This window comes from Chiloscyllium plagiosum, unplaced genomic scaffold, assembly GCF_037043375.1.
Source record: "Chiloscyllium plagiosum isolate Xiang-an unplaced genomic scaffold, Cpla_swu_hap1 HiC_scaffold_41, whole genome shotgun sequence".
In the NCBI taxonomy this organism is placed as follows: Eukaryota; Metazoa; Chordata; class Chondrichthyes; order Orectolobiformes; family Hemiscylliidae; genus Chiloscyllium; species Chiloscyllium plagiosum.
In genome coordinates, this window is record NW_028270179.1 from 42,095,493 (window position 1) to 42,117,609 (window position 22,117).

General features: G+C 53.3%; 1 protein-coding gene across 1 annotated transcript; it reads right to left on the reverse strand.

Moving 5' to 3' along the window:
• Positions 1-4,680: 4,680 nt before the first annotated feature.
• LOC122546841 (interferon-inducible GTPase 5-like) lies at positions 4,681-17,692 on the reverse strand. The gene is made up of 2 exons (XM_087981907.1): positions 17,678-17,692; positions 4,681-6,903 (listed from the first exon to the last, which is right to left on the reverse strand). Exons 1-2 carry the CDS (start codon positions 17,690-17,692, stop codon positions 5,674-5,676), a joined length of 1,245 nt encoding a protein of 414 aa, XP_087838033.1. The 3' UTR covers positions 4,681-5,673.
• Between the last annotated feature and the right edge of the window lie 4,425 nt (positions 17,693-22,117).

Genomic DNA, 22,117 nt, shown 5'->3' on the forward strand with positions numbered 1-22,117 from the left:
TCCCTCCTTCTGCATCTTCTCTCTTTGGACTGTTCAATATTCTTCCATTCTGTGCAAGGCACAACATTCTAATGAGCTGGGTGTCAGAGAATTGCCCGGGAGTCTCGGACTGGACGGAGGTTAGTTATGGAACACGTCCCCCTGCACCTCCTTACGAGTATGGGCGCACCAGAAAACGGAACTGGTTTACAGAACCTGGCAGCCCTTTCTGAGTTATCTCGATGCAGATTGGTCGGCTACACTGGATCAGGGCCTCTGTGTAGCCGCGAGGGTTGCGTCTGACGGTCCAGTGACCCCCAGGGGAAAGAATCCTGAGCGAATATGGGTTTGCTTACAATTGGTCCCAGTGGCGGGGAGCTTCGGTGAGATTGCGCTGAGTGTAGTAATTTAATTGTGTACCGTTTCAGTTAAAAAGTGTGGCGCTGGAAAAACACAGCAGGCCAGGCAGCATCTGAGGAGCAGGGGAAATCGACGTTTCGGGCCTAAGCCCTTCTTCAGGGATTTCCATTATCTTGGTTTAATTTAATTGTGTTTATTTACTTACTTTTCTTCTTTTTCCTGTTATTTATTGTCGTTTTTGTAGAGGTGTTTCTTTTTGTGTTTTGGTAATTTGTGGAGTAAAGGTGGAAGATCTTTTATCTGAACACCCGAAAACTGAAAAGCTCCGAAATCCAAAGGTCTTTTGTGAATTTTTTTTCTGATTAACCAGGTTGTTTGGCGAGCAAGCAGTTAATGTGTTGCTGGAAAAGCGCAGCAGGTCAGGCAGCAGCCCGGGAGCGTGAGAATCGACATTTCGGACATAAACCCTTCATCGGGAGGGGCTTACTCCTGAAACATCAACTGTCCTGCTCCTCAGATGCTGCCTGACCTGCTGTGCGTTTCCAGCGCCACACACTCAACTCTGATCCCCAGAATCTGCAGTCCTCACTTTCCATCAAGCCCAACAGGTTTATTTGGAAGCACTAGCTTTCAGAGTGTTGCTCCTTCATCAGGTGGTTGTGTGGAGCTGGGTCATTAGACACAGAATTTATAGCAAAAGATCACAGTGTCATACAACTGATGAAATATATTGAACAAACTGAGATTGCAGTTTAGTCTTTAATCTTTTAGAATGAGTTGCAAGTTTCAATTCATTAATATGTAAACCCCAGGACTTGACCAGGACAATAACCTGGTGTTTTGTGATTTTTACACACAATCCCCCACAGAAACACCATTACTCCCAATTACACACAATCCCCCACAGAAACACCATTACTCCCAATTACACACAATCCCCCACAGAAACACCATTAATCCCAATTACACACAATCCCCCACAGAAACACCATTACTCCCAATTACACACAATCCCCCACAGAAACACCATTACTCCCAATTACACACAATCCCCCACAGAAACACCATTACTCCCAATTACACACAGTCCCCCACAGAAACACCATTACTCCCAATTACACACAATCCCCCACAGAAACACCATTACTCCCAATTACACACAATCCCCCACAGAAACACCATTACTCCCAATTACACACAATCCCCCATAGAAACACCATTACTCCCAATTACACACAATCCCCCACAGAAACACCATTACTCCCAATTACACACAGTCCCCCACAGAAACGCCATTACTCCCAATTACACACAATCCCCCACAGAAACACCATTACTCCCAATTACACACAGTCCCCCACAGAAACACCATTACTCCCAATTACACACAATCCCCCACAGAAACACCATTACTCCCAATTACACACAGTCCCCCACAGAAACACCATTACTCCCAATTACACACAGTCCCCCACAGAAACACCATTACTCCCAATTACACACAATCCCCCACAGAAACACCTTTACTCCCAATTACACACAGTCCCCCACAGAAACACCATTACTCCCAATTACACACAGTCCCCCACAGAAACACCATTACTCCCAATTACACACAATCCCCCACAGAAACACCATTACTCCCAATTACACACAATCCCCCACAGAAACACCATTACTCCCAATTACACACAGTCCCCCACAGAAACACCATTACTCCCAATTACACACAATCCCCCACAGAAACACCATTACTCCCAATTACACACAATCCCCCACAGAAACACCATTACTCCCAATTACACACAATCCCCCACAGAAACACCATTACTCCCAATTACACACAATCCCCCACAGAAACACCATTACTCCCAATTACACACAATCCCCCACAGAAACACCATTACTCCCAATTACACACAATCCCCCACAGAAACACCATTACTCCCAATTACACACAATCCCCCACAGAAACACCATTACTCCCAATTACACACAATCCCCCACAGAAACACCATTACTCCCAATTACACACAATCCCCCACAGAAACACCATTACTCCCAATTACACACAATCCCCCACAGAAACACCATTACTCCCAATTACACACAATCCCCCACAGAAACACCTTTACTCCCAATTACACACAATCCCCACAGAAACACCATTACTCCCAATTACACACAATCCCCCATAGAAACACCTTTACTCCCATTTACACACAACCTGTCTCCCTCTCTCAGTTTCTCCTCTCTCTCTCTGTCTCGCATTCTCTCTCTGTGTGTCACTGTGGCTGTGTGTCAGTGTGGGTGTCTGTGTGTATCAATATCACTGTGTGTCAGTGTGGATGTCTGTGTGTGTCTGCATCAATGTATGTGTCTGAGTGTCTGTGTCATCGTATGGATCAGTATCACTGTAGTTGTCAGTGTGTGCATGTGTCACTCTGTGTCAGTGTCACTTTGAGTGTCTGTGTGTGTATTAATGTATATGTGGGTTCTGAGTATGTATATCATTATCAGTGTCTGTGTGCATGTGTCAATCTGTGTGTGTCTGTATATCCATCAGAGTGTGTGCATCGATCAGTGTGTGCCTGTGTGTGTGTGTGACTGTCGCTCAGTGTGTGTGTGTGAGAGAGACTGTCGCTCAGTGTATGCCAGTGTGTGACTGTCAATCACGGTGTGTGCTTGTGTGTGTGTCAGTGAGAGACTGTCGCTCAATGTGTGTGCCTGTGTGTGTGTCAGTGTGTGTGTGACTGTCGATCACTGTGCCTGTGTGTGTGACTGTTGATCTGTGTGTGTCAGTGTGTGTGTGTCAGTGTGTGTGACTGTCGCTCAGTGTGTGTGCCTGTGTGTGTGTGTGACTGTCACTCAGTGTGTGTGTGTCAGTGTGTGTGACTGTCGATCACTGTGTGAGCCTGTGTGTATGTGTGACTGTCACTCAGTGTGTGTATGTCAGTATGTGTGACTGTCGATCACTGTGTGTGCCTGTGTGTGTGACTGTCACTCAATGTGTGTATGTCAGTGTATGTGACTGTCACTCAGTGTGTATGTCAATGTGTGTGACTGTCAATCACTGTATATGCCTGTGTGTGTGTGTGTCTGTCTGTCGCTCAGTGTGTGTATGTCTGTGTGTATGACTGTCACTCAGTGTGTGTATGTCAGTGTGTGTGATTGTCACTCAGTGTGTGTATGTCTGTGTGTGTAACTGTCGATCACTGTGTGTGGCTGTGTGTGTGTGACTGTCGCTCAGTGTGTGTGTCAGTGTGTGTGACTGTCGATCACTGTGTGTGCCTGTGTGTGTGTGACTGTTGCTCTGTGTGTGTATGTCAGCGTGTGTGACTGTCACTCAGTGTGTGTATGTCAGTGTGTGTGACTGTCGATCAGTGTGTGTGCCTGTCACTCAGTGTGTCTGTCAGTGTGTGTGAGACTGTCGCTCAATGTGTGCGCCTGTGTGTGTGTGACTGTCGATCACTGTGCCTGTTTGTGTCAGTATGTGTGACTGCCGATCACTCTGTGTGTGTGTGTCAGTGCGTGTGACTGTTGCTCAGTGTGTGTATGTCAGTGTGTGTGACTGTCACTCAGTGTGCGTATGTCAGCGTGTGTGAGACTGTCGATCACTGTGTGTGCCTGTGTGTGTGACTGTCGCTCAGTGTGTGTGCCAGTGTGTGTGAGACTGTCGCTCAATGTGTGTGCCTGTGTGTGTCAGTGTGTGTGTGACTGTCGATCACTGTGCCTGTTTGTGTCAGTGTGTGTGACTGCCGATCACTGTGTGTGTTTCAGTGTGTGTGACTGTCGCTCAGTTTGTGTATGTCAGTGTGTGTGACTGTCAATCACTGTGTGTGCCTGTGTGTGTATGTCAGTGTGTGACTGTCGCTCAGTGTGTGTATGTCTGTGTGTGTGTGACTGTCACTCAGTGTGTGTCAGTGTGTGTATTTGTCGCTCAGTGTGTGTATGTCAGTGTGCGTGACTGTCGATCACTGTGTGTGCCTGTGAGTGTGTGACTGTCGCTCAGTGTGTGTATTTCAGCATGTGTGACTGTCACTCACTGTGTGTATGCCAGCGTGTGTGACTGTCGATCGCTGTGTGTGCCTGTTGCTCAGTGTGTGTATGCCTGTGTGTGTGTGACTGTCGCTCAGTGTGTGAATGTCAGTGTGTGTGACTGTCACTCAGTGTGTATATGTCAGTGTGTGTGACTGTCGATCACTGTGTGTGCCTGTGTGTGTGTGTGACTGTCGCTCAGTGTGTCTGTCAGTGTGTGTGAGACTGTCGCTCAATGTGTGTGCCTGTGTGTGTCAGTGTGTGTGTGACCGTCGATCACTGTGCCTGATTGTGTCAGTGTGTGTGACTGCCGATCACTGTGTGTGTGTCAGTGTGTGTGTCTGTTGCGCAGTGTGTGTATGTCAGTGTGTGTGACTGTCAGTGTGTGTATGTCAGTGTGTGTGACTGTCACTCAGTGTGTATGTCAGCGTGTGTGACTGTCGATCACTGTGTGTTGTTGTGTGTGTGTGACTGTCGCTCAGTGTGTGTCAGTGTGTGTGTCTGTCGCTCAGTGTGTGTGTGTCAGTGTATGTGACTGTCACGCAGTGTGTGTATGTCAGTGTGTGTGACTGTCGATCACTGTGTGTGCCTGTGTGTGTGTGTGACTGTCGATCACTGTGTGTGCCTGTGGGTGTGTGTGACTGTTGCTCTGTGTGTGTATGTCTGTGTGTGTGACTGGCACTCAGTATGTGTATGTCAGCGTGTGTGACTGTTGATCACTATGTGTGCCTGTGTGTGTGTGACTGTCGCTCAGTGTGTGTGCCAGTGTGTGTGTGAGACTGTCGCTCAATGCGTGTGCCTGTGTGTGTGTGTCAGTGTGTGACTGTCGATCACTGTGCATGTTTGTGTCAGTGTGTGTGACTGCCGATCACTGTGTGTGTCAGTGTGTGTGACTGTCGCTCAGTTTGTGTATGTCAGTGTGTGTGACTGTCAATCACTGTGTGTGCCTGTGTGTGTGTCAGTGTGTGACTGTCGCTCAGTGTATGTATGTCTGTGTGTGTGTGACTGTCACTCAGTGTGTGTGTGTGAGACTGTTGCTCAGTGTGTGTATGTCAGTGTGTGTGACTGTCACGCAGTGTGTGTATGTCAGTGTGTGTGACTGTCGATCACTGTGTGCCTGTGTGTGCGTGACTGTCGATCACTGTGTGTGCCTGTGTGTGTGTGACTGTCGATCACTGTGTGTGCCTGTGTGTGCGTGTGACTGTTGCTCTGTGTGTGTATGTCTGTGTGTGTGTTGACCAGTGTGAGTGCCGATCTGTGTGTGTGTCTGTGTATTTGTTCGTTCCTGTTCTCCAGTCACGGTGCATTTGGTGGCAAGGCCTTGTGCAGCAGCCTCTTGCTGTCCTCTGCCATCTCTCTCACAGCTGTCTCCAACATGGTGAAGGTATGATTGTAAGTCAGTGTCGCTGATCCCATCTGCCCGACCACTGGCACAAAGTTCAAAAAGGTGGCCAACAGCCTCCCTGATCCTGCGGTCTTCACCACCTTCTTCTTGACAACATTCGCAGTCACCTCCAACCCAAACGTGGACCTCACGACGGAGCGCAGGACCTCTGGCGTTTTCCCCACCCTCTTTGCCAGCCGCCTGAGGGAATCTTCGTCCAGCCCAAAGGCCTTGCGGTAAGAGGAGAGCGCGCTGACCAACTGGGTAATGTCGCATGCGTCAGAAAGCCCTGGGATGGACAGTACAGCCGCCACAGCTGACTTGAGAGCTAACTTCTGAATTTCATTCATCATGAGCACTTTCTTCTGCTCTATGATCTCGGCGGTGACACTGGGGACAGCAAACAGAAAGGCGCGTTTCTTCACACCCGAGAGGTCCCCTGCCAGGGTCAGCAGCAAATTCCCAAAGTCGTATTTCTCCAGTTTCCAACCGGAAACGCGGTACACATTAGGAGGTTCCACCTTTTGGGTCAGATTAGGGTCAGACAGGGCGGCCTTGTGCTGCTCAGCAACAGGTGGGTCACTGTCTGTTTCGGTGCAGACAAAATAGACCTTCTTCTCCCTTTTGCGAACTGCTTCGGCCAGGGACAGATCGTTCTCTGTAAAACGATCTGCGCTGAGGATTAACAACAAATCATACTGGTCAAAATTCACACGTTTCAGATATTTGGCTGCTTGAAAACCCGGAGCCCCAGTACCAGGGAGTTGCCAGATTTCCAGCGTGTTGTTGTTTGGGAATTTATACACAGTTGGTACCGTGACTGATACCCCAGTAGGAGCAGCTCCCATCTCATTATCCGGAACACACCGTAATGAGTTAATGAAGGATGACGTTCCACTCGTGGGTTCACCGGTCACCGCAATTTGGAGCACCACCCACTCAAACTTCTCCAACTGCTTCTGGACTGTCTGGACAAATGTGTTCAGGGCGTCAGGCTTGAGCATAGAAATTAACTGCAAAACATCGAAGGAATCTGTCCCACTCTCTGAAAGTCCAAGGATCGAGGCCACTGACTCATCTCCTGCTTCCACTGTAAAGTTCTCCAACTCTGTCACACTCTCCAACTGCACCACGCTCTCCAACTGTGTCACACTCTCCAACTGTGTCACACTCTCCAACTGCGACACGCTCTCCAACTGTGACACACTCTCCAACTGTGACACACTCTCCAACTGTGACACACTCTCCAACTGTGACACACTCTCCAACTGTGTCACACTCTCCAACTCTGTCACGCTCTCCAACTGCACCACACTCTCCAACTGTGTCACACTCTCCAACTGTGACACACTCTCCAACTGTGACACACTCTCCAACTGCGACACGCTCTCCAACTGTGACACACTCTCCAACTGTGTCACACTCTCCAACGGCGACACACTCTCCAACTGTGACACACTCTCCAACTGCACCACGCTCTCCAACTGCGACACACTCTCCAACTGTGTCACACTCTCCAACTCTGTCACGCTCTCCAACTGTGTCACACTCTCCAACTGTGACACACTCTCCAACTGTGACACGCTCTCCAACTGCGACACGCTCTCCAACTGTGACACGCTCTCCAACTGTGTCACACTCTCCAACTGTGACACACTCTCCAACTGTGTCACACTCTCCAACGGCGACACACTCTCCAACTGTGACACACTCTCCAACTGCGACACACTCTCCAACTGTGACACACTCTCCAACTGTGTCACACTCTCCAACGGCGACACACTCTCCAACTGCGACACGCTCTCCAACTGCGACACGCTCTCCAACTGTGACACGCTCTCCAACTGTGTCACACTCTCCAACTGTGACACACTCTCCAACTGCGACACGCTCTCCAACTGCGACACACTCTCCAACTGTGACACACTCTCCAACTGCGACACGCTCTCCAACTGTGACACGCTCTCCAACTGTGACACACTCTCCAACTGTGACACACTCTCCAACTGTGACACACTCTCCAACTGCGACACGCTCTCCAACTGCGACACACTCTCCAACTGTGACACGCTCTCCAACTGCGACACACTCTCCAACTGCGACACACTCTCCAACTGTGACACGCTCTCCAACTGCGACACGCTCTCCAACTGTGTCACACTCTCCAACTGCGACACACTCTCCAACTGTGACACACTCTCCAACTGCGACACGCTCTCCAACTGTGACACGCTCTCCAACTGCGACACACTCTCCAACTGCGACACACTCTCCAACTGTGACACGCTCTCCAACTGCGACACGCTCTCCAACTGTGTCACACTCTCCAACTGTGACACGCTCTCCAACTGCGACACGCTCTCCAACTGTGACACGCTCTCCAACTGCGACACACTCTCCAACTGTGTCACACTCTCCAACTGTGACACGCTCTCCAACTGCGACACACTCTCCAACTGCACCACGCTCTCCAACTGTGACACACTCTCCAACTGTGACACACTCTCCAACTGTGACACACTCTCCAACTGCGACACACTCTCCAACTGTGTCACACTCTCCAACTGTGACACACTCTCCAACTGCACCACGCTCTCCAACTGTGACACGCTCTCCAACTGCGACACGCTCTCCAACTGTGACACACTCTCCAACTGTGTCACACTCTCCAACTGTGTCACACTCTCCAACTGTGACACACTCTCCAACTGTGACACACTCTCCAACTGCACCACGCTCTCCAACTGCGACACGCTCTCCAACTGTGACACGCTCTCCAACTGCGACACACTCTCCAACTGCGACACACTCTCCAACTGTGTCACACTCTCCAACTGTGTCACACTCTCCAACTGTGTCACACTCTCCAACTGTGACACACTCTCCAACTGTGTCACACTCTCCAACTGTGTCACACTCTCCAACTGTGACACACTCTCCAACTGCGACACGCTCTCCAACTGCGACACACTCTCCAACTGTGTCACACTCTCCAACTGTGTCACACTCTCCAACTGCACCACGCTCTCCAACTGCGACACACTCTCCAACTGTGTCACACTCTCCAACGGCGACACACTCTCCAACTGCGACACGCTCTCCAACTGTGACACGCTCTCCAACTGTGACACACTCTCCAACTGCGACACGCTCTCCAACTGTGACACACTCTCCAACTGTGACACACTCTCCAACGGCGACACACTCTCCAACTGCGACACGCTCTCCAACTGTGACACGCTCTCCAACTGCGACACGCTCTCCAACTGTGACACGCTCTCCAACTGCGACACACTCTCCAACTGTGACACACTCTCCAACTGTGACACACTCTCCAACTGCGACACACTCTCCAACTGTGTCACACTCTCCAACTGTGACACACTCTCCAACTGCACCACGCTCTCCAACTGTGACACACTCTCCAACTGTGACACACTCTCCAACTGTGACACACTCTCCAACTGCGACACACTCTCCAACTGTGTCACACTCTCCAACTGTGACACACTCTCCAACTGCGACACGCCCTCCAACTGTGACACACTCTCCAACTGTGACACACTCTCCAACTGTGACACACTCTCCAACTGTGACACACTCTCCAACTGCGACACACTCTCCAACTGTGTCACACTCTCCAACTGTGACACACTCTCCAACTGCACCACGCTCTCCAACTGTGACACGCTCTCCAACTGCGACACGCTCTCCAACTGCGACACACTCTCCAACTGTGTCACACTCTCCAACTGTGTCACACTCTCCAACTGCGACACACTCTCCAACTGTGTCACACTCTCCAACTGCACCACGCTCTCCAACTGTGACACACTCTCCAACTGTGACACACTCTCCAACTGCGACACACTCTCCAACTGTGTCACACTCTCCAACTGCGACACACTCTCCAACTGTGACACACTCTCCAACTGTGACACACTCTCCAACTGTGACACACTCTCCAACTGCGACACGCTCTCCAACTGCGACACGCTCTCCAACTGTGACACACTCTCCAACTGTGTCACACTCTCCAACTGCACCACGCTCTCCAACTGTGACACACTCTCCAACTGTGACACACTCTCCAACTGTGTCACACTCTCCAACTGTGTCACACTCTCCAACTGCGACACGCTCTCCAACTGTGACACGCTCTCCAACTGTGACACGCTCTCCAACTGCGACACACTCTCCAACTGCGACACACTCTCCAACTGCGACACACTCTCCAACTGCGACACACTCTCCAACTGCGACACACTCTCCAACTGCGACACGCTCTCCAACTGTGACACGCTCTCCAACTGCGACACGCTCTCCAACTGTGACACACTCTCCAACTGCGACACGCTCTCCAACTGTGACACACTCTCCAACTGCGACACACTCTCCAACTGCGACACACTCTCCAACTGCGACACACTCTCCAACTGTGACACGCTCTCCAACTGCACCACACTCTCCAACTGTGACACGCTCTCCAACTGCGACACGCTCTCCAACTGTGACACACTCTCCAACTGCGACACGCTCTCCAACTGTGACACGCTCTCCAACTGCGACACGCTCTCCAACTGCGACACACTCTCCAACTGTGACACACTCTCCAACTGTGACACACTCTCCAACTGTGACACACTCTCCAACTGCGACACGCTCTCCAACTGCGACACACTCTCCAACTGTGACACACTCTCCAACTGTGACACACTCTCCAACTGTGACACACTCTCCAACTGCGACACACTCTCCAACTGTGACACGCTCTCCAACTGCGACACGCTCTCCAACTGTGACACACTCTCCAACTGCGACACGCTCTCCAACTGTGACACACTCTCCAACTGCGACACACTCTCCAACTGCGACACACTCTCCAACTGCGACACACTCTCCAACTGTGACACGCTCTCCAACTGCACCACACTCTCCAACTGTGACACGCTCTCCAACTGCGACACGCTCTCCAACTGTGACACGCTCTCCAACTGCGACACGCTCTCCAACTGTGACACACTCTCCAACTGCACCACACTCTCCAACTGCGACACACTCTCCAACTGTGTCACACTCTCCAACTGCGACACACTCTCCAACTGCGACACACTCTCCAACTGCGACACACTCTCCAACTGTGACACACTCTCCAACTGTGACACACTCTCCAACTGTGACACACTCTCCAACTGCGACACGCTCTCCAACTGCGACACACTCTCCAACTGCGACACACTCTCCAACTGTGACACACTCTCCAACTGCGACACGCTCTCCAACTGTGACACACTCTCCAACTGCGACACACTCTCCAACTGTGACACACTCTCCAACTGCGACACACTCTCCAACTGTGACACACTCTCCAACTGTGACACACTCTCCAACTGCGACACGCTCTCCAACTGTGACACACTCTCCAACTGCGACACACTCTCCAACTGCGACACACTCTCCAACTGCACCACGCTCTCCAACTGTGACACGCTCTCCAACTGTGACACACTCTCCAACTGTGACACACTCTCCAACTGCGACACACTCTCCAACTGTGACACACTCTCCAACTGTGACACACTCTCCAACTGTGACACACTCTCCAACTGCGACACGCTCTCCAACTGTGACACGCTCTCCAACTGCGACACGCTCTCCAACTGTGACACGCTCTCCAACTGTGACACACTCTCCAACTGTGACACACTCTCCAACTGCGACACACTCTCCAACTGCGACACGCTCTCCAACTGCGACACACTCTCCAACTGCACCACGCTCTCCAACTGTGACACACTCTCCAACTGCACCACGCTCTCCAACTGTGACACACTCTCCAACTGCGACACGCTCTCCAACTGTGACACGCTCTCCAACTGTGACACACTCTCCAACTGTGACACACTCTCCAACTGTGACACACTCTCCAACTGTGACACACTCTCCAACTGCGACACACTCTCCAACTGTGACACACTCTCCAACTGTGACACACTCTCCAACTGTGACACACTCTCCAACTGTGACACGCTCTCCAACTGCGACACGCTCTCCAACTGCGACACGCTCTCCAACTGCGACACGCTCTCCAACTGCGACACACTCTCCAACTGTGACACACTCTCCAACTGCGACACGCTCTCCAACTGCGACACGCTCTCCAACTGCGACACGCTCTCCAACTGCGACACGCTCTCCAACTGCGACACGCTCTCCAACTGTGACACACTCTCCAACTGTGACACACTCTCCAACTGCGACACGCTCTCCAACTGTGACACGCTCTCCAACTGCGACACGCTCTCCAACTGCGACACACTCTCCAACTGTGACACGCTCTCCAACTGCGACACGCTCTCCAACTGCGACACGCTCTCCAACTGTGACACGCTCTCCAACTGCGACACGCTCTCCAACTGCGACACGCTCTCCAACTGTGACACACTCTCCAACTGCACCACGCTCTCCAACTGTGACACGCTCTCCAACTGCGACACGCTCTCCAACTGCGACACGCTCTCCAACTGTGACACACTCTCCAACTGCACCACGCTCTCCAACTGTGACACGCTCTCCAACTGCGACACGCTCTCCAACTGTGTCACACTCTCCAACTGCACCACACTCTCCAACTGTGACACACTCTCCAACTGCGACACGCTCTCCAACTGTGTCACACTCTCCAACTGTGACACGCTCTCCAACTGCACCACACTCTCCAACTGTGACACACTCTCCAACTGCGACACGCTCTCCAACTGTGTCACACTCTCCAACTGTGACACACTCTCCAACTGTGTCACACTCTCCAACTGTGACACGCTCTCCAACTGCACCACACTCTCCAACTGTGACACACTCTCCAACTGCGACACGCTCTCCAACTGTGTCACACTCTCCAACTGTGACACACTCTCCAACTGTGACACGCTCTCCAACTGCGACACGCTCTCCAACTGTGACACACTCTCCAACTGCGACACGCTCTCCAACTGCACCACGCTCTCCAACTGCGACACACTCTCCAACTGTGACACGCTCTCCAACTGCGACACGCTCTCCAACTGTGTCACACTCTCCAACTGTGACACGCTCTCCAACTGCACCACGCTCTCCAACTGCGACACACTCTCCAACTGTGACACACTCTCCAACTGTGTCACACTCTCCAACTGTGACACGCTCTCCAACTGCGACACGCTCTCCAACTGCGACACGCTCTCCAACTGTGACACACTCTCCAACTGCACCACGCTCTCCAACTGCGACACACTCTCCAACTGTGACACGCTCTCCAACTGTGTCACGCTCTCCAACTGTGACACGCTCTCCAACTGTGTCACGCTCTCCAACTGTGACACACTCTCCAACTGTGTCACGCTCTCCAACTGTGACACACTCTCCAACTGCGACACACTCTCCAACTGTGACACACTCTCCAACTGTGACACACTCTCCAACTGTGACACGTTCTCCAACTGCGACACACTCTCCAACTGTGTCACGCTCTCCAACTGCACCACGCTCTCCAACTGCGACACACTCTCCAACTGCGACACACTCTCCAACTGTGACACACTCTCCAACTGTGACACGCTCTCCAACTGTGTCACGCTCTCCAACTGTGTCACACTCTCCAACTGTGTCACACTCTCCAACTGCACCACACTCTCCAACTGCGACACACTCTCCAACTGTGACACGCTCTCCAACTGTGTCACACTCTCCAACTGTGTCACACTCTCCAACTGCACCACACTCTCCAACTGCGACACACTCTCCAACTGTGACACACTCTCCAACTGTGACACACTCTCCAACTGCGACACGCTCTCCAACTGTGACACACTCTCCAACTGTGACACACTCTCCAACTGTGACACACTCTCCAACTGTGACACACTCTCCAACTGCGACACGCTCTCCAACTGTGACACACTCTCCAACTGTGACACACTCTCCAACTGCGACACGCTCTCCAACTGCGACACGCTCTCCAACTGTGACACGCTCTCCAACTGCACCACACTCTCCAACTGCGACACACTCTCCAACTGCGACACACTCTCCAACTGCACCACGCTCTCCAACTGCACCACACTCTCCAACTGTGACACACTCTCCAACTGCGACACACTCTCCAACTGCGACACACTCTCCAACTGTGACACGCTCTCCAACTGTGACACACTCTCCAACTGTGACACACTCTCCAACTGCGACACGCTCTCCAACTGCGACACACTCTCCAACTGCGACACACTCTCCAACTGCGACACGCTCTCCAACTGTGACACACTCTCCAACTGCGACACGCTCTCCAACTGTGACACACTCTCCAACTGCGACACACTCTCCAACTGTGACACGCTCTCCAACTGTGACACACTCTCCAACTGTGACACACTCTCCAACTGCGACACGCTCTCCAACTGCGACACACTCTCCAACTGCGACACACTCTCCAACTGCGACACGCTCTCCAACTGTGACACACTCTCCAACTGTGACACACTCTCCAACTGTGACACACTCTCCAACTGCGACACGCTCTCCAACTGTGACACACTCTCCAACTGTGTCACACTCTCCAACTGCGACACGCTCTCCAACTGCGACACGCTCTCCAACTGTGTCACACTCTCCAACTGTGACACGCTCTCCAACTGTGACACACTCTCCAACTGTGACACACTCTCCAACTGCGACACGCTCTCCAACTGCGACACACTCTCCAACTGCGACACACTCTCCAACTGCGACACGCTCTCCAACTGTGACACACTCTCCAACTGTGACACACTCTCCAACTGCGACACGCTCTCCAACTGTGACACACTCTCCAACTGTGACACACTCTCCAACTGTGACACACTCTCCAACTGTGACACACTCTCCAACTGCGACACGCTCTCCAACTGTGACACACTCTCCAACTGTGTCACACTCTCCAACTGTGACACACTCTCCAACTGCGACACACTCTCCAACTGCGACACGCTCTCCAACTGCGACACGCTCTCCAACTGTGACACACTCTCCAACTGCGACACGCTCTCCAACTGTGACACACTCTCCAACTGTGTCACACTCTCCAACTGCGACACGCTCTCCAACTGCGACACGCTCTCCAACTGTGACACACTCTCCAACTGCGACACGCTCTCCAACTGTGACACACTCTCCAACTGCGACACACTCTCCAACTGTGACACGCTCTCCAACTGCGACACGCTCTCCAACTGTGACACACTCTCCAACTGCGACACACTCTCCAACTGTGACACACTCTCCAACTGCACCACGCTCTCCAACTGCGACACACTCTCCAACTGTGACACACTCTCCAACTGTGTCACACTCTCCAACTGTGTCACACTCTCCAACTGCGACACACTCTCCAACTGTGTCACGCTCTCCAACTGTGACACACTCTCCAACTGCACCACGCTCTCCAACTGCGACACACTCTCCAACTGCGACACACTCTCCAACTGTGTCACGCTCTCCAACTGTGACACACTCTCCAACTGTGACACGCTCTCCAACTGTGACACACTCTCCAACTGTGTCACACTCTCCAACTGTGTCACACTCTCCAACTGCACCACGCTCTCCAACTGCACCACGCTCTCCAACTGCGACACACTCTCCAACTGTGTCACGCTCTCCAACTGTGACACACTCTCCAACTGTGACACACTCTCCAACTGTGTCACGCTCTCCAACTGTGACACACTCTCCAACTGCGACACACTCTCCAACTGTGACACACTCTCCAACTGTGTCACACTCTCCAACTGTGTCACACTCTCCAACTGCGACACACTCTCCAACTGTGACACACTCTCCAACTGTGTCACACTCTCCAACTGCGACACACTCTCCAACTGCGACACACTCTCCAACTGTGTCACGCTCTCCAACTGCACCACGCTCTCCAACTGCGACACACTCTCCAACTGCGACACGCTCTCCAACTGCACCACACTCTCCAACTGTGTCACACTCTCCAACTGTGTCACACTCTCCAACTGCGACACACTCTCCAACTGTGTCACACTCTCCAACTGTGTCACACTCTCCAACTGTGACACGCTCTCCAACTGTGTCACACTCTCCAACTGTGTCACGCTCTCCAACTGCGACACGCTCTCCAACTGCGACACGCTCTCCAACTGCGACACGCTCTCCAACTGTGTCACACTCTCCAACTGCGACACGCTCTCCAACTGTGTCACACTCTCCAACTGTGACACACTCTCCAACTGTGACACGCTCTCCAACTGTGTCACACTCTCCAACTGTGTCACACTCTCCAACTGTGACACACTCTCCAACTGCGACACACTCTCCAACTGTGTCACACTCTCCAACTGTGTCACACTCTCCAACTGTGTCACACTCTCCAACTGCGACACGCTCTCCAACTGTGTCACACTCTCCAACTGTGACACGCTCTCCAACTGTGTCACACTCTCCAACTGCGACACGCTCTCCAACTGCGACACGCTCTCCAACTGTGTCACACTCTCCAACTGCGACACGCTCTCCAACTGCGACACGCTCTCCAACTGTGTCACACTCTCCAACTGCGACACACTCTCCAACTGCGACACGCTCTCCAACTGTGACACGCTCTCCAACTGCGACACGCTCTCCAACTGTGTCACACTCTCCAACTGTGTCACACTCTCCAACTGCGACACGCTCTCCAACTGTGACACACTCTCCAACTGTGTCACACTCTCCAACTGTGTCACACTCTCCAACTGCGACACGCTCTCCAACTGTGTCACACTCTCCAACTGTGTCACACTCTCCAACTGTGACACACTCTCCAACTGTGACACACTCTCCAACTGTGTCACACTCTCCAACTGCGACACGCTCTCCAACTGTGTCACACTCTCCAACTGCGACACGCTCTCCAACTGTGTCACACTCTCCAACTGTGTCACACTCTCCAACTGCGACACACTCTCCAACTGTGACACACTCTCCAACTGTGTCACACTCTCCAACTGCGACACGCTCTCCAACTGTGTCACACTCTCCAACTGTGTCACACTCTCCAACTGCGACACACTCTCCAACTGCGACACGCTCTCCAACTGTGTCACACTCTCCAACTGTGACACACTCTCCAACTGCGACACACTCTCCAACTGCGACACGCTCTCCAACTGTGTCACACTCTCCAACTGCACCACGCTCTCCAACTGTGACACACTCTCCAACTGTGACACACTCTCCAACTGTGACACACTCTCCAACTGTGTCACACTCTCCAACTGCGACACGCTCTCCAACTGTGACACACTCTCCAACTGTGACACACTCTCCAACTGTGACACACTCTCCAACTGCGACACACTCTCCAACTGCGACACGCTCTCCAACTGTGTCACACTCTCCAACTGCACCACGCTCTCCAACTGTGACACACTCTCCAACTGTGACACACTCTCCAACTGTGTCACACTCTCCAACTGCGACACGCTCTCCAACTGTGTCACACTCTCCAACTGTGTCACACTCTCCAACTGCGACACGCTCTCCAACTGTGTCACACTCTCCAACTGCGACACGCTCTCCAACTGTGTCACACTCTCCAACTGTGTCACACTCTCCAACTGCGACATGCTCTCCAACTGCGACACGCTCTCCAACTGTGTCACACTCTCCAACTGCGACACACTCTCCAACTGTGTCACACTCTCCAACTGTGACACACTCTCCAACTGCACCACGCTCTCCAACTGTGACACACTCTCCAACTGCGACACGCTCTCCAACTGCGACACGCTCTCCAACTGCGACACACTCTCCAACTGCGACACACTCTCCAACTATTCACCAGTCGCCATGTTCAGCCCGAAGGTAGAAACCCGTTGTAAACACTGCAATACAAACATCCATTTCCATCATGAAGCCGTGCTGTTAGCTGACAGCAAAGTTTGAGACAATCTCAAAGGAACAAACACACCCCAGTCCCAGAGGGAGAGAGGGGGGAAAGGACAGTGTATCTAACACACCCCGGTCCCAGAGAGAGAGGGGGGAAAGGACAGTGTATCTAACACACCCCGGTCCCAGAGAGAGAGGGGGGGGAAAGGACAGTGTATCTAACACACCCCGGTCCCAGAGAGAGAGGGGGGAAAGGACAGTGTATCTAACACACCCCGGTCCCAGAGAGAGAGAGGGGGGAAAGGACAGTGTATCTAACACACCCCGGTCCCAGAGAGAGAGGGGGGAAAGGACAGTGTATCTAACACACCCCGGTCCCAGAGAGAGAGAGGGGAAAGGACAGTGTATCTAACACACCCCGGTCCCAGAGAGAGAGGGGGGAAAGGACAGTGTATCTAACACACCCCGGTCCCAGAGAGAGAGAGGGGGAAAGGACAGTGTATCTAACACACCCCGGTCCCAGAGAGAGAGGGGGGGAAAGGACAGTGTATCTAACACACCCCGGTCCCAGAGAGAGAGGGGGGGAAAGGACAGTGTATCTAACACACCCCGGTCCCAGAGAGAGAGAGGGGAAAGGACAGTGTATCTAACACACCCCGGTCCCAGAGAGAGAGGGGGGAAAGGACAGTGTATCTAACACACCCCGGTCCCAGAGAGAGAGAGGGGAAAGGACAGTGTATCTAACACACCCCGGTCCCAGAGAGAGAGAGGGGGGAAAGGACAGTGTATCTAACACACCCCGGTCCCAGAGAGAGAGGGGGGAAAGGACAGTGTATCTAACACACCCCGGTCCCAGAGAGAGAGAGAGGGGGGAAAGGACAGTGTATCTAACACACCTCGGTCCCAGAGAGAGAGGAGGGGGGAAAGGACAGTGTATCTAACACACCCCGGTCGCAGAGAGAGGGAGGGGGGAAAGGACAGTGTATCTAACACACCCCGGTCCCAGAGAGAGAGACGGGGGAAAGGACAGTGTATCTAACACACCCCGGTCCCAGAGAGAGAGGGGGGAAAGGACAGTGTATCTAACACACCCCGGTCCCAGAGAGAGAGGGGGGGGGGGAAAGGACAGTGTATCTAACACACCCCGGTCCCAGAGAGAGAGAGGGGGGAAAGGACAGTGTATCTAACACATCCGGGTCCCAGAGAGAGAGGGGGGGGGGAAAGGACAGTGTATCTAACACACCCCGGTCCCAGAGAGAGGAGGGAAAGGACAGTGTATCTAACACACCCTGGTCCCAGAGAGAGAGGGGGGGGGGAAAGGACAGTGTATCTAACACACCCCGGTCCCAGAGAGAGAGTGGGGGGAAAGGACAGTGTATCTAACACACCCTGGTCCCAGAGAGAGAGGGGGGAAAGGACAGTGTATCTAACACACCCCGGTCCCAGAGAGAGAGGGGGGAAAGGACAGTGTATCTAACACACCCCGGTCCCAGAGAGAGAGAGGGGGGAAAGGACAGTGTATCTAACACACCCCGGTCCCAGAGAGAGAGGGGGGAAAGGACAGTGTATCTAACACACCCCGGTCCCAGAGAGAGAGGGGGGAAAGGACAGTGTATCTAACACACCCCGGTCCCAGAGAGAGAGGGGGGAAAGGACAGTGTATCTAACACACCCCGGTCCCAGAGAGAGAGGGGGGAAAGGACAGTGTATCTAACACACCCCGGTCCCAGAGAGAGAGGGGGGAAAGGACAGTGTATCTAACACACCCCGGTCCCAGAGAGAGAGGGGGGGGGGGAAAGGACAGTGTATCTAACACACCCCGGCCCCAGAGAGAGGGAGGGGGGAGAGGGCAGTGTATCTAACACACCCCGGTCCCTGAGAGAGAGAGAGGGGGGGAAAGGACAGTGTATCTAACACACCCCAGTCCCAGAGAGAGAGAGGGGGGAAAGGACAGTGTATCTAACACACCCCGATCCCAGAAAGAGGGGGGGAAAGGACAGTGTATCTAACACACCCCAGTCCCAGAGAGAGAGAGGGGGGGGAAAGGACAGTGTATCTAACACACCCCGGTCCCAGAGAGAGAGAAGGAGGAAAGGACAGTGTATCTAACACACCCCGGTCCCAGAGAGAGAGAGGGGGGGGGAAAGGACAGTGTATCTAACACACCCCGGTCCCAGAGTGAGAGGGGGGTAAAGGACAGTGTATCTAACACACCCCGGTCCCAGAGAGAGAGGAGGGGGAAAGGACAGTGGATCTAACACACCCCGGTCCCAGGGAGAGAGGGGGGGGAAAGGACAGTGTATCTAACACACCCCGGTCCCAGAGAGAGAGGGGGAGGGAAAGGACAGTGTATCTAACACACCCCGGTCCCAGAGAGAGAGACGGGGGAAAGGACAGTGTATCTAACACACCCCGGTCCCAGAGAGAGAGGGGGGAAAGGACAGCGTATCTAACACATCCCGGCCCCAGAGAGAGAGAGGGGAAAGGACAGTGTATCTAACACACCCCGGCCCCAGAGAGAGAGGGGGGAAAGGACAGTGTATCTAACACACCCCGGTCCCAGAGAGAGAGGGGGGAAAGGACAGTGTATCTAACACACCCCGGTCCCAGAGAGAGGGGGGAAAGGACAGTGTATCTAACACACCCCGGTCCCAGAGAGAGAGGGGGGAAAGGACAGTGTATCTAACACACCCCGGTCCCAGAGAGAGAGGGGGGGGAAAGGACAGTGTATCTAACACACCCCGGTCCCAGAGAGAGGGGGGAAAGGACAGTGTATCTAACACACCCCGGTCCCAGAGAGAGGGGGGAAAGGACAGTGTATCTAACACACCCCGGTCCCAGAGAGAGGGGGGGGGGCGGGAAGGACAGTGTATCTAACACACCCCGGTCCCAGAGAGAGAGCGGGGAAAGGACAGTGTATCTAACACACCCCGGTCCCAGAGAGAGAGAGGGGGGAAAGGACAGTGTATCTAACACACCCCGGTCCCAGAGAGAGAGAAGGAGGAAAGGACAGTGTATCTAACACACCCCGGTCCCAGAGAGAGAGAGGGGGGGGGAAAGGACAGTGTATCTAACACACCCCGGTCCCAGAGTGAGAGGGGGGGAAAGGACAGTGTATCTAACACACCCCGGTCCCAGAGAGAGAGGAGGGGGAAAGGACAGTGGATCTAACACACCCCGGTCCCAGGGAGAGAGGGGGGGGAAAGGACAGTGTATCTAACACACCCCGGTCCCAGAGAGAGAGGGGGAGGGAAAGGACAGTGTATCTAACACACCCCGGTCCCAGAGAGAGAGACGGGGGAAAGGACAGTGTATCTAACACACCGGTCCCAGAGAGAGAGGGGGGAAAGGACAGCGTATCTAACACATCCCGGCCCCAGAGAGAGAGAGGGGAAAGGACAGTGTATCTAACACACCCCGGCCCCAGAGAGAGAGGGGGGAAAGGACAGTGTATCTAACACACCCCGGTCCCAGAGAGAGAGGGGGGAAAGGACAGTGTATCTAACACACCCCGGTCCCAGAGAGAGGGGTGAAAGGACAGTGTATCTAACACACCCCGGTCCCAGAGAGAGAGAGGGGGGAAAGGACAGTGTATCTAACACACCCCGGTCCCAGAGAGAGGGGGGGGGGGGAAGGACAGTGTATCTAACACACCCCGGTCCCAGAGAGAGAGGGGGAGGGAAAGGACAGTGTATCTAACACACCCCGGTCCCAGAGAGAGAGGGGGAGGGAAAGGACAGTGTATCTAACACACCCCGGTCCCAGAGAGAGGGGGGAAAGGACAGTGTATCTAACACACCCCGGTCCCAGAGAGAGAGCGGGGAAAGGACAGTGTATCTAACACACCCCGGTCCCAGAGAGAGAGGGGGGAAAGGACAGTGAATCTAACACACCCCGGTCCCAGAGAGAGAGAGGGGGGAAAGGACAGTGTATCTAACACACCCCGGTCCCAGAGAGAGCGGGGAAAGGACAGTGTGAATGATGATTCCTGATGAAGGGGTTTTGCCTGAAACGTCGATTCTCCTTATCCTCGGATGCAGCTTGACCTGCTGTGCTTCTCCTGCGCTTGTATAAACTGAGAGAGCTCCGCACTGTGTGAGGGTCAATGCAGAGAGAGCTCCACGTTTATTGAGGTTCAGTGCTGAGGGAGTGGGCACAGTCGGAGGGTCAGCGCAGTGGGGGTGCTGCACTGTGGGAGGGTCAGCACTGATGGGGTGTTGCACTGTGCGAGGGTCAGCGCAGTGAGGGTGCTGCACTGTGGGAGGGTCAGCGCTGATGGGGTGCTGCATTGTGGGTGGGTCAGCACTGATGGGGTGCTGCACTGTGGGAGGGTCAGCACTGATGGGGTGCTGCACTGTGGGAGGGTCAGCGCTGATGGGGAGCTGCACTGTGGGAGGGTCAGCACTGATGGGGTGCTGCACTGTGGGAGGGTCAGCACTGATGGGGTGC